Source organism: Mirounga angustirostris, unplaced genomic scaffold, assembly GCF_029215605.1.
Source record: "Mirounga angustirostris isolate CCGP_5_RB_7025 unplaced genomic scaffold, mMirAng1.0.hap1 SCAF_7, whole genome shotgun sequence".
NCBI classification, from domain to species: domain Eukaryota; kingdom Metazoa; phylum Chordata; class Mammalia; order Carnivora; family Phocidae; genus Mirounga; species Mirounga angustirostris.
In genome coordinates, this window is record NW_026991715.1 from 129,173,969 (window position 1) to 129,186,277 (window position 12,309).

The following is a 12,309-nucleotide window of genomic DNA, read 5'->3' on the forward strand; positions in this document are numbered from 1 at the left end:
TTCTCCCTCTCCCACTCCCCCTGCTTGTGTTCCCTCTCTGTGTCTCTCTCTCTTAAATAAATAAATCTTAAAAAAAAAAAAATCATAAGAGAATGCATTTACAGTACTGGAAAAATCTCGTGCAAAAGTGGACTTGGGTTGTTCAAGAGGCAACTAACTGTATATTCCTGGTGCCAAGAGTCCTCCTGCAGAGCTGCTCAGCACGAACCCCGGTGGTTATTCGGGAGCTTTCACAAAGTATTGGAATCGGAGGAGCTTCATCTCAAGCATCCTGCACCCCTCCTGGGTGGAGCTGACACGATGGTGTTTTGAGGGTCCATCCTGTAGCTATAGACCCATGTTTAGGGTGGACATGAGCCAGGATGGGGCAGGGACAGGGGACAATTTAGGAGCTATTCCAGGCACCAGATTATGTCTTCCCAAATCTGATCATAGCACATCATTTGATCTTGAAGGGGGATTCTTTATTGTACAACTGTTTGTCTACAGTTTAGCCAAGCCAGTGTCAACAAGATCAGAGAGAAGTAATGCCAAGAGGCAGGATGAGAGGAACTGAGGCCACCAGTTTTTATGTCCCCTGAGGCCCCGTCCCGCCATGTTCAGTTCATTGGATTTCAGGTGCAGTTGAACTGTCATAAAATACAAAGTATGTTAAAAAATAAAGTACTTTGTCAACTCGAATCGAGATAGAATATTCCTAGTAGTGTCCTAGGGTTAAGTAACAAAAGGATGTCCTATGTTTCAAGCATCAAACAAAAGATATTTTGAAATAAAACATTTTAGCTAATTCTGAATTTTTACTTCTTTTGCTCACACACTATGTATGATGAGCAACATTTTAAAGATCTGCATTGCGAGGTTCCCCATGAAGTGATATATAATCTGTCAGTTCAGGGTGTTTTCAGCTCAGCAACAGAAAAAGAATCTACCTCCTTCAGGGTTGCTTTGATGAGAGAAAGTGAGAACACTGAAGAGAGAGACCCAGCTCTGTAGTGTGCTGGGGAAGGAACCCAATATTTAAAAGAAGGAGTTTAGTTCCATTAGTGTGTCCTAAAGAGTAACCCCAAACATTTTACACCTCCCTAAAGAAGTTCATTCAACCCAAATCCCCGTATGTCAACACTAGAATATCGGGCAGACTTACTGCTCAGGCCAACTGTTTACACGCTCAGACACTGTTCAGTGGAGAGAATGAGGACTAGGCTTTCTCAGTGAAAATGGGAGCATGTGGTCTGGTAAATGACCTTTGTGTAGCTTCTGGGAGGTAATGCAGTACTTCTCAGAGACTTAAGTGCCTTTATGGGAGCAAAGACAATATTTGAAAATGGGATTCTCCTGCATTCCAGGACGTAACACCAAAATTTTAATTTACTCCAATTTTCTAGTTGTGTTTGAGGATACAGGTGTGCTAGAAGCTGTCAGGCCAAATCTCGCCTCTAAGTAGCTTAGCACAGCATCAGGGAAGCTCCATGCAGCCCCGAGAGCTCGCCAAGGTTTGGGTGTGTTGAGGTCAGAGGGGCAGGGCTTGTTTTCCGCCTCTGATCTCTCACAGCGCCCCCATCAGGAAGCCACGGGAATCGTGTGCAGTTCCATTTTCAGCACCCACAAACCACACTCAAAAAGCAAGTAGGAAACTTCTGAAGATGGTAGAGCGGGGACATCTCCGCTCATGCTGCTCCGTGAAAGCAACTGAAGCCTGCAGGATTATAAGGGGAAGAGCCGGATTGTGATCCAAGTAGGAAAGCGCTTCCACACCAGACCACAGGGTTGTCTGGTGGTGAGTGTACAACCAGAGCGAGGGCGGGGGAGGCCCCAGAGGATGCCCCCCCCCCCGGTGGCGCTTGGCATCCTGTCCACACAAAAAAGTCTCCCCTTCTGTTTGTGGTCCCTGAAAATGCACATCCCGTTTGTGAGTTGGTTGAGACTTTTTGATTTTCTCCTTCTCCGTTTTCTCTAACACTGAAATGTCTGGAGGAAAAGGGACCCGGCAAAGTGTGATACCACCGTGGCACCTTGACTGGAAGTGCCAGAAGAAGACTTGCATGCAGGAGATGCTTACTTATTGTCACAAGTTGAAGGAAGAAGGGAGATGACAGACTAGTCCCTTTTACTGAGAGTGAAAAATGCTGGACGTCTCAAGGTTCACTGCACAGACCGAAACCAGTGGGCTGCGGACCAGAGGGAGTGTAAGCCAAGGGCAACTGGCCGCCTCTCCATCCTGGTTCACTCCTCAGTAGATGCCAACATCACAGCCCTTCTGGGTAATATTAGAATTTCTGGAACAGTGTTCTCGGATCCATCAGTGACCCAGGTATATTACCAGTTGAGAAACTGTTCATGTTTGCTTTTTTTCCTCTAAACAGAAATAGTCATTTATTAGGGTTCGAATCTCTATGGGTAGTCCTGAGAAATTAATGTTGTTCTTCAGAGACATATTCTAGATATGAACCATGGCTTCTTTTGTTGTTTACTGTCACCTCCGATTTATGGAAGGACTTCATTTGTAAGGACCCATTAGCCACACTGTCTTGAGCCCCAGGCTTCAGAAGCCCCGAGGCTGGGGGCCCGGGCAGGGCTACACAGACGCGCTAACCCATTTCCCCAGCAGGTGGCTCCCTTGACAAGTCGTTAATGTCCTCCTAGCGGCTGGGCTGTGCTTGTGGTCATTCCCTCCCATCTCCAAGACCCCCAGTTCCGTTCTCAGGACCCTCTGTAGACAAACTCCCGATGTGGGGGGTGAGGAGGAGGGCAGCTAGTCACCACTGGGGAATTAAAACAGCAGCTGCACCTGGAATTCAAGACAAGGCCTAGCTTGAGGAGCAAGCTGCAAAGTGAGAGAGAAGTCAGACGCAGCTGAAGAACGCCCTGCACGGACCCGGGGTGGGGCTCTCCGGGGCTCTGGGGGGCCTCTCCGGGCTGGGGGCCCACACCTGGGCACACACGCGGCCGCCGCTCCTTCTCCCCGGCCTGTCCGGTTTCACTCACCTCTGATTGTGCTTTCGCTTCCTGAATGAGAGTTAGGACGGTCGATTTGGACCCCACTGATGATAAAACAGACTGCAGTCTTCGCTGGTCCCCTGCTGAGATGAGAAGCTGATCCAAGCTAAAGAATATAAATATATTTGAACAACATTAAAGAAAAAGGCGATTTTTCCATTTCATAAGGATGTATTTAAAATGATCTCCTTTCTACCAAATTGCAGGCATTTTCTGAGTGTCATGCCCTCTTTTGGTCATGGTAACTCTCCATTCAAACGACGGAGAATCCTGTGAGCTCTAACAGGAATTTCACTGGCTGCCAACAGCGCTGGGAAGGACTGTGGCTTCTGGGATCCCTCCCGGATGTCAGGGAACCAGTCCTGGAGCTTAAAAGAAAATTTCTGACATCTAAAAAAAAAATGTTAGAAATTTTCTGCTAAACTCTGGTCACCTTCAAAGGCCCAGGTTCTCCCCCGAGGTGCAGCCTGCCCTGTCCTCTCTCATCTCTCTGGCGGTGGGTGCTCGTGCTTAAGTGCCAGGTCCCTTAAGGCTTCTCTCCTGAGCAACATTCTGGCAAACACCTTCTCTGCAGGCACTGTGGGTTTCTAGCAATGATATTAAAAGCAAAGGGGGCTAAATGTAATGTGGTTATCCTGGAAGAGAAAAGGGATGTTAGTGAAATTTGTTCCGTGAAATCTGAGTGAAGTCTGTAGTTTAGTTCATTGTGTTCTTCCAGTGTTAATTTCTTTTGCCAACTCGGGAAGGGCTGGGTGAGGGGTTCTTCACGGGAGCGCTCTGCATTATCTCTGCAACTTTTCTATAAATCTAAAGCTAGCTCATAATTAAAAAAAAGTTTATTTGAATAAAAGGGGAGAGGAAGATACTTACTTAACCGACCAGCCTTTTCCAGAAGGCAGATCCTGGGGGGTTTCACCCACATGATGGGCTGAACTGGGTGCCCCAGGCTCACTGGCTTTAGGGCTGCTTCCTCCTGGACAGGCCCAGTCCCCTCGCTTCATGGGGCATGAAAGGGCAGTGGACCCACTGAGGCCTGCAGCAGGAGAGCCAAGCGACCTCCTGGGGACGATTTCCAGCTCCGTTTTGAAGAGCACGGCGGCAGGCCCTGCTGCGAAATCCTCACTGCAGAGCTTGTCAAGGTCGGGCATGCTCAAGGCTCGCAGCTCCTGGAGCTTGGAGCGGGGTAAGGGCGAGGGCTGGCTGTGGCGCACCGAGGACTTGTTCCTCTTGCTGGGAGAGGTTGCAGCCGCAGCTGGGGTGGGACTTCCAGAAGGACCAAGTGGTTTCTTTGGGGCTGAGTCAGGGCCCTTGCTACTGGCTCCCGCCGGGTTCTGCCGGGAGACCGTCAGCGTCGTGCTGGACGGGGACTTGGTCATTTGGGGGGGGAGCGTGCTGGCTTCACTTTGGCTTTCGCTGCAGGAGCTCAGGCTGCGTCTCAGTGACCTCGCTGTGGGGTCAGCAGGGTGGCTGAGGCTCCCGGAGACAATGCTGCCAGACGACCGTCTCCCAATGGGAGGCTTGGAGCTTACTGACAAAAAGGGGGACGCCCCAGACTTGGCCACCAGCCGGTCAGAATTGGCCAGGTTCTCGAAAGACTTGATCCTCTGCTTCACAGAGAAAAATGAGGTAGATTCATAGTTCTGCTCAGGGTAGTAATGTCTTCTGGTGACTTTGATTTTGTCTGTGACTAGGCAGCTCCTTTCTTGCACCAAAAGGACATCCCCTTCGTCTGTGGTCGGAAGGTTCCTCGATGTCTCCAGAAGGGGCTTTACGCTATACACACCCTGTCCGTTAGCCAGGCCAAGGACACTGCCTCTGGAGGCCTTGGCCTCAAGGAGGCCCCCACTCGTTGCAGGGATCTGGCTGTCCCGATGAGAGCGACCTGGGCTGTGCAGGGCATGGCCCTCCCGGCCAAAGTGGCTTGAAAACTGGGCGGGCATGGAGTAGGTCCTGGTGGCTGGCCTTGGCGTGAAGTACAGATGGTCATCTAGCGCTGGGTCCCCTGCTGTGCCATTCCTGGGCATCCCTAGGGAGCCTGACGCCTGGCTCGCCTTCCCCTGGGAGGAATCTGCCTTTTTAGCAGGCAGTTGTGGGGAGGAGGAGGAAGAGGCCAGTTTTGCCATCCTGGAAGATCGCTGGGTTTCCTGCCCCACCTGGGAGGCACGAGATGGGAGCAACGACGGAGGATTTGGGGACGGCTCCAGTGACTGGTGACAGGGTCTGATTTCAGTCTTCTCCTGACAGTTGCTCTGGACCCAGAACCCTCCTAGTCTGCCACTCTCGGCCGGCTTGTCACCGCAGGCATCCTTTGGCATTCTTTCACAAGAAATTTCAATTATTTTCAGCTGGTTGGTTCTTTCTAGGGGATCGCCAGCAATTACTTCGCTTCCTTTGTCACCAGTCACCCCTGGTTGGGTGGCCTCTGGCGCTGGATCCGGCTGGCTGGACCCGGGAGGGGGCACCTCCTGCCCGTTTGTGGCCCTGGACGCGCTGCCCCCCGAGGCCGCAGGGGGCGCCCTGCTCTCTGGTCCACCGCGGGGAGAGGCGGCGGCGGCCGCGCGGGCTCTGTCGGGCTCTGCGTGGAAAGCCGCCTGGGATCGATGGCCCGCACCTTGCTCCGGAAGAGTCTTGGGGGAGGCGTGGGGTGAAACGAAGGCTGTGATGCTCGCCTCGGACGTGGGGGGCTTTGGCGGCCGGCTCTCCAGCACGCACTGGGGGGGCATGGGGGGGGCTGGGGCGTTCTTGTCCGGCTCCTCGTGCTCGGCTGTGTGGAACCGGGGGGCCGCGCCCTTAGGAAGCATTCTGTGGGAGGTCTGGGGTGAAATGAGGGGTTTCCTGGGGTCCATCCCACCAGCCTTGGCCATAGGAGCAGCAGGGGCCTCCGAAGTGACTTTGCTTTTGCTTTTGATGCTCAGTCTCTTCAGCTTAGGACCGGATTTGGGTTTCTGACAGTTATTTAAAAGTGTTTCCACTGAACCTTTTTTAGGTGGGTCTTTATTTTCCAGACTCACTTTTGGCTGAGGGGGGCTCTGAAGCCCAGCAACCCCCTTTTTGTGGCTGGAACTTAACCCCTGACTTTTGGAGTCAGGGCTTCTGGCGGGCACCACGGGCTGCTCCCTTTCAGTTTTGCCCTGTGCATGCATACCATGGTTATTTTTATTTATTTCTTTAAACCAGGCCATGATGGGCCTCCTGGAGATCATTTTTGGTTTCTGGAGCACGTCATCCATGTCTTGACTTTTGGAGATGTGCAGATTCGTCAAAACGGATTCTCCATTCTTAGGGACATTCACACTGAAGGCGGACCGGTTTTCAGCTTCATTGACATTTGTCTCTTGTTTTTTATTTGGGGTTTTGTCACCCAGCAGGTCATGTTCTAAACCATTTACCATGTTCAGATTGCTGAGAGTGACCGGGAGGTTGTGAAAATGCCTGGCGCCTTTAGGAGGCTGGCCGTTCTCCACGGCTGAGCTGGTGCTGGCGGCTTCCATGGTTTCTTCTACACAGGGGGGCCTGGGGTTCTGTAATATCCTTCTGTCTGCATCAAGTTCATGCTCCCGAGAGCTTATATCCGGGAGAGAAAATGGCTGGGAAGAGTTTGGAATTGAAGGGCATGAGGTGCTTGGCACAAAGGACGCTCTCTCACATGGATTTCCCACCACTTGACTCAGAGCACTGTGCTTTAATGGCAGAACTTTGGCCAACACAGGGCAGGTTGCAGCCTGGACAGGTGCCTGAGCAGTGGTTGAGGGGGGGTTGGGGGAGCCATCTGTAGAACAAATCTCGATTTGCTCCTCCTCAGACTCCGTAGTGTCTTCCTTGTGAGAAGACCCCTGAGAACAAGGAGGTGACCAGTTGTCCCCAGTGGAAGCTCGTGGGGCTTCGGTGAGTGATTCAGGGTCAGAAGACGAGTCCTCCGCATCACCATACATGGATGAGAGAGATGGCTCTGTGCTGTCACCTAGGCCCGACAGGGACATGCTGTCTTCGTGAAAATTGCTGAAATTTCTAGAGTAGTTGCTCAAAAAGTTTTTGTTCACAGTAAAATGTTTGTCAGGATTAATGGAATCCAAAACCGAAGGCTGGGAGGCCCACTGTGGGTGAGGGGGCTGGCCAGCAGCTGCCCAGGCCCTCCTCGGGGTGGGGGTCTGGTTCCCCATGACTGGCTCAGCAGCGTGGGAACTTCCGCTTCCAGTTCCTGCTGGAGGCTGGCCCTGAGAATGTCCCTCTTGACTCAGCCGGTCCCCTTTCTGAGGAGACTGAAGTCCTGGTTCTGAAGCATCCAGCTCCTTGATGAGTCTGTCGATGTCAGTTACGGGACTGCCCCCACTTTCTCTGGGGCAGCAGTGGCCCGAGACACTGCCGCACACCCCGTCAGCCTTGTCAGCAGGGGACGGCAGGGTAGGGCTGGCCTGCGGGGCCCTCTCAGACCCAGAGTCTGTTGCCTTGAGCAGAGCAGAGCCCTGGGAGTTTTCAGGAACGAGGACTCCCGTTTGCAGAGTCTTGCTGTGGTTACCGGGAACTCTCGGTCTCTCCTCCTGGGACGTGAGGTCTCGGGACAGGACGGTACTAGCTGGAGACGCTCCGTCTGCCTCAGGTCCTCCCCTGTGGGGCGCTGCCTTCCTGGGCGAGTTGGCTTCTGGGGCTGCTGGAGTGTTGCCGAAGTCATGCCGAGCCGCTGTCATCTTCCCGGGGGGTGAGCTGTGCTCTGGGGCGAGTCTGACTTGACATCTGTCCTCAGACTCCGGAACCCTAGGTGACACTGGCTCTCCGGGGTCCTCAGGCCGCCTGGCTTGCTGTGTGTCCACTGATGTCTCGCTGGGGTCAGGGTGAGCTGCCCCCTTCTGCCCTGGAGTAGGGACGAGGTCTGGGGGGCCATCCAGTCCTGGGTTGAGAATATAAATGAAAGGTGGGATGATAGGGGAGAGAGAGGGGAAAATGAGAAAATAGAAAAACCCTTAATTAAAAAAAAAAAGGAAAACTTAATCTCAATTTTTTTTTTCCAGAAGGACCTGCCACAACCTAAATGTAGCCTTCTTGTCGTTCTCTCTTTGCCTCTGAAATTACAGAGCACTCACATCTAACAAACACCACCCTGCTCTAGATGCTCTGAAATAACTCAGACTGGCTGGAAGGATAGACCTTTGTTTCTGCCCTTTTCTCTCTCGGTTATTTTTAAGGGTGGGGACACCAGAGATCCTTCACCCGAGTCTCTCTACACCGTCCGCTCTGAGGGCTTCAGAAGCTACAGGAGCCAGGCTGCGGTTCTGTTCCATCCCTTAGCCTTGCGCTCATTCTGCGGAGGTCTCGGGCCTCCAGTTTAGCTCTCATGCTGGGTTTGGCCTCACGGGGTGGGACTGTGAGCTGTGCGGTAAAGTATAAAACAGGTGCTGACCTTTGGGGACTTATTGCTCATGCAGGAGAGGAGAGAGGAGGCTAATTTGGGAAGACACACAGGAGCTGCAGAAGGGTGCAGGCTTGCACCGCGTCTGAGCTGTGTCTTGAGCGTGTTCAGAGGACTGGGAGAACTGGAGGGCCACATGACCCGGGAAGTGTGGACAGAAGGGGTGGGGACCTGACGGGGGTCCTGGGGGGAGAGTTGACCACACAGTGATGAGGAGGAAGGTGAAAAAAGAAAATGGAATGAAAGCAGGGAAGAAAGAGCATGTGATCGGAGGGGTGCAGGGAAAGGTGTTGATGCCAAGGACAGCAGGAAACAGTCATTCCACGAGGTGGGTCCGGAGAGCCACTGTCCTGGAGGTGCCTCCCTATAAGGCCCTGCACATTCTTGGGCTAATCTGTCTGCCCCTGGCACATGGCATCTGATAATCAGGGGAAACTGGTATAAAAGAGAACATTAGATTTGCTGTTTTCTTAGGAACCAGGGGTTACGGTGAAACAGTCACAATGAAAGCCCCTGCTTTGAGAAGACTGTCTCCCCAAATGCTACACTCCTTCCACATCTCCCACGCAAACCATCTTAACTGCATATGCCTTTCCCCTCCTGAAGTTCCTATGTCAACAATTAAGGACTAATTATCAGGACTTAGCACTGTGCTAAGAGTTTTGCATGCGCTTAATTTTCCTCCCAACACCGTGAGGTAGGTCCTGTCACCATCTGCTTTGGAACAGTAGGGAACTGAGGCACAGCGTGGCTTAGCAATGGATCCAGGGTCACAGAGTGTATAGCCAGAGGTCACCTGGGAAGTCGGCCCCGCAGCCCACCCCATTCTCTAAACCCTGACTGCATGACCTCTGTGTAGAGAGCACCTGGCCACATCCAGACCCCTGTGGAGACTGTGCGTAACTTCCCCGGGCCCCCGTGGAAGGCGGGGGACCTGCCAAGATTTGAATCTGTGGGCTCCTGTCCTTCTCTGCTCAACCTTTTGAATTCCCTTCTGCTTCTGCTGGTACCAACTATGGGGAAAAGTCATGACGACACAAAAGGAGGGGATTTGAAGGTTATTCTTTAGCTTCGGATTCACTTGCTGAACAAACCCTAAATTTTTGTTAGCAATTTGACTTTATTGCAAAGTGTGTAACTGAAAGCGTTTTTGAGGGAGATTAAATGACATAGAGGCAGTCCTTGATGTCACCTTTCAAAATGATCCTTCCCTTGTACCCCTCCCCCCCAAACACACACAAATGTCCCATAATGGGAAGGATGTTGACTCAATTATGGCACATGATGGGGAGGAGGGCCCAGCAGCCTTTGCAGACGATGTTGCAGGTGCAGAAGGACATGGAAGACACGGGTGCAGTTTCCTAGCTAGAGTGGGGCACAGAGGGGCTGAGACGGACACGTCAGTGCTTAGGAGGGCCTGCCAGGGGCCAGCACCAGTCATGCAGGCCAAGAGCATCTTGTTGACCTCAGCAGGCTGCGCAAACATTATCTTCTGCGGATGCGGGAGGTACAAAATGTTTCTCAGTGCATTTGATTTCACGAGAGCCGAGTGTTGAAATTCTGAAGGGCAGGAACTTCTCTGTGTCATCTCATGTCTCATTCATTAAGGTACCCGTCACAAAATAGGTAGAGTGTCAAGCGGCTGAAAATGGACATACTCTGATGTGGAAATAAAGCTATGAGTTTAGGCACAACGATCTAGTGAAGTTGTTAAATGCAGGCAGCTTGTAAATATCATTAATCTGTGTCAGAGGTGTTTTTCCCCACAAAGTTCTCCACATGTAGCATTTTTATTAGGGTAACTTCTGCCCTCCCATCTTAAAGCTTAACAAGCAATGAAATAATCTTACCTGTCCCGGGTTGTTGCCCCTGCTCTGGTGCAGCTTCGAGCAGGTTCTCAGTGCCGCGGCCAGCATCTGGGTGGGGCGGGGCACCGGCAGGCCCCCAGTTGGCAGGGACACGCCCATCACTGATGGTCTGCTTCCCCAGAGGTTCCTAGCCCAATGACAACCACAAGTCACTGTGACAGCTTTCAGGTTTTCTGCACCCTAAGACATCACACACGGAAAAGCGCTGCTTTGGGAAATTTCAGAGAGCCCTCGACTAGGAGCCCCAAGATCCAGATTCAGGGTGTAAGGCCTGCTAGAAATTGCATGGTCTTGTTACTCTTCCTAAGCCTCGGTTTTCTCAACTTTGAAATGAGGGTGATCAGGGAAATGCAAATCAGAATCACGCAGAGATGTCACGTCACACCTGCAAGGGTGGCTATGATCCAAAACAGAAATAACGGGTGTTGGTGAGGATATAGAGAAATTGGAACCGTGTGCATTGCTGGCGGAAATGGGAAATGGTGCAGCCACTATGGAAAACGGTATGGAGTTGCCTCAAAAAAATAAAAACGGAAATACCATACGATCCAGATTTCACACTTCTGGATATATCCCAGAAGAATTAAAGCAGGTTCTCTAAGAGATATGTGTACTCCCATGTGGGTAGCAGCGCTGTTCGCAATAGCTAAGATGTGGAAGCAGTTCAAGTGTCCATTGACAGAAGAATGGATAAGCAAAATGTGGGATTGACGTACAATGGAATATTACTCAGCCTTAAAAAGGAAGGAAATACTGACACGTGCTACAACAGGGCATTATGGACAGTGACATTATGGGCAGTGAAATAAGCCAGTCACAGAAAGACAAAAACCGTCTGATTCCATTTAGATGAGGTACTGAGAGTCGCCAACATCAAAGAGACAGAAAAGAGACTGGCAGTTTCTGGGGGCTGGTGGGAGGGGGAATGGAGAGTTATTGTATAATGATACAGAGTTTTCTGGAGACAGCCGTGATGGTTGCACATTATGAACATACACCACTGAACTGTACACTTTTGTTAAGTGTATTTTACCACAGTAGAAAAACTGGGAACAAAATGGGGATAAGATTTGCCCTAACTCACAGAGTTTAATTTTTTTAACTTTTCTTTTTTTGAGCGAGCGAGCGAGAATCCTAAGCAAGTGCCACGCTCAGCATGGAGCCTGACACGGGGTTTGATCCCATGACCCTGAGATCATGACCCAAGCCGAAATCAAGAGGTGGACACTTAACCCTCTGATCCACCCAGGCACCCCTCATAGAGTTTTAAATAAAAGATGATTACATGAGCCATTATAAAAATCACATGCAGCCCACAAAAGGCTATATCGACGGAAGGTGTTATTGTCTTTATACTGCATAGTGATACCCAAGACTGGAAGATCAGCCCTCAGCTTGGTACTTAGGGCTAGGACTTATCTGGATAAATGAAATTGACATTTAATACTCCAAAATTTCACTTTAGCCAAGTGTCAATTACTTTATCTTCCTTTCTTCTATCTAAAACCTACTGTAAAAAAAGAAACTTGCTAGGAAGTTAAATCAGATTTATTTGAAATTCACTCTCTGAGTTAAGGAGTCATAAAGTGGCCCAAAGGTGGCAGCAGAGGAGAGAGCTGAACTGTATTTTAAAATGTTTAATTTTATGTTATGTGATGTTCATCTCAATTTAAAAAGTATTAAATAAAAACAGTAGAAGACAACCCACTTACCAAAGGTTTTTTCTTTTTAAGATTCCAATATTTGAGCGTAAATACTTAACGGCAATGCATTTTATTTTCTTTCTCATATATAAATGAAATGGTTATTTTTGAACTAAATTTTTTATGAGAAGAGTTAAACTTTTGTGCAAAACTTTTAAATGCTTCTCAAAATTCTTACTGGGAATACTCATTTACAATAACAAAAGCTCTATATAGATATGAATATATTATTATGAATAACACCGCTGGTTTATATAGTTATCCAGCACTGGCTGAGGATACTTTTTGAAAGAAGGGGTTAACCTATTAGCTGAACATTGCATGTTAAAACACATAT

At 50.2% G+C, this 12,309-nt stretch overlaps 1 protein-coding gene and 1 long non-coding RNA gene across 12 annotated transcripts in view; one reads left to right on the forward strand and one right to left on the reverse strand.

Annotated features, from left to right (window-relative positions):
* LOC135365450 (uncharacterized) overlaps window positions 1-12,309 on the forward strand; it is a 32,960-nt gene that overhangs the window by 16,353 nt on the left and 4,298 nt on the right. The window lies entirely within an intron of this gene.
* PDZD2 (PDZ domain containing 2) overlaps window positions 1-12,309 on the reverse strand; it is a 218,794-nt gene that overhangs the window by 8,730 nt on the left and 197,755 nt on the right. For all 10 annotated transcript variants that reach the window (XR_008505115.2, XM_054504637.2, XM_054504635.2 and 7 more), the window contains 3 exons: window positions 10,252-10,396; window positions 3,868-7,882; window positions 2,986-3,103 (listed from right to left, as the gene is read on the reverse strand). Coding sequence is in view for 9 of the 10 variants with exons in the window: in XM_054504637.2 (XP_054360612.2) it covers window positions 2,986-3,103; window positions 3,868-7,882; window positions 10,252-10,396 (4,278 nt within the window). In the remaining variant the exon portion in view is untranslated. The remainder of the gene's footprint in view (window positions 1-2,985; window positions 3,104-3,867; window positions 7,883-10,251; window positions 10,397-12,309) is intronic.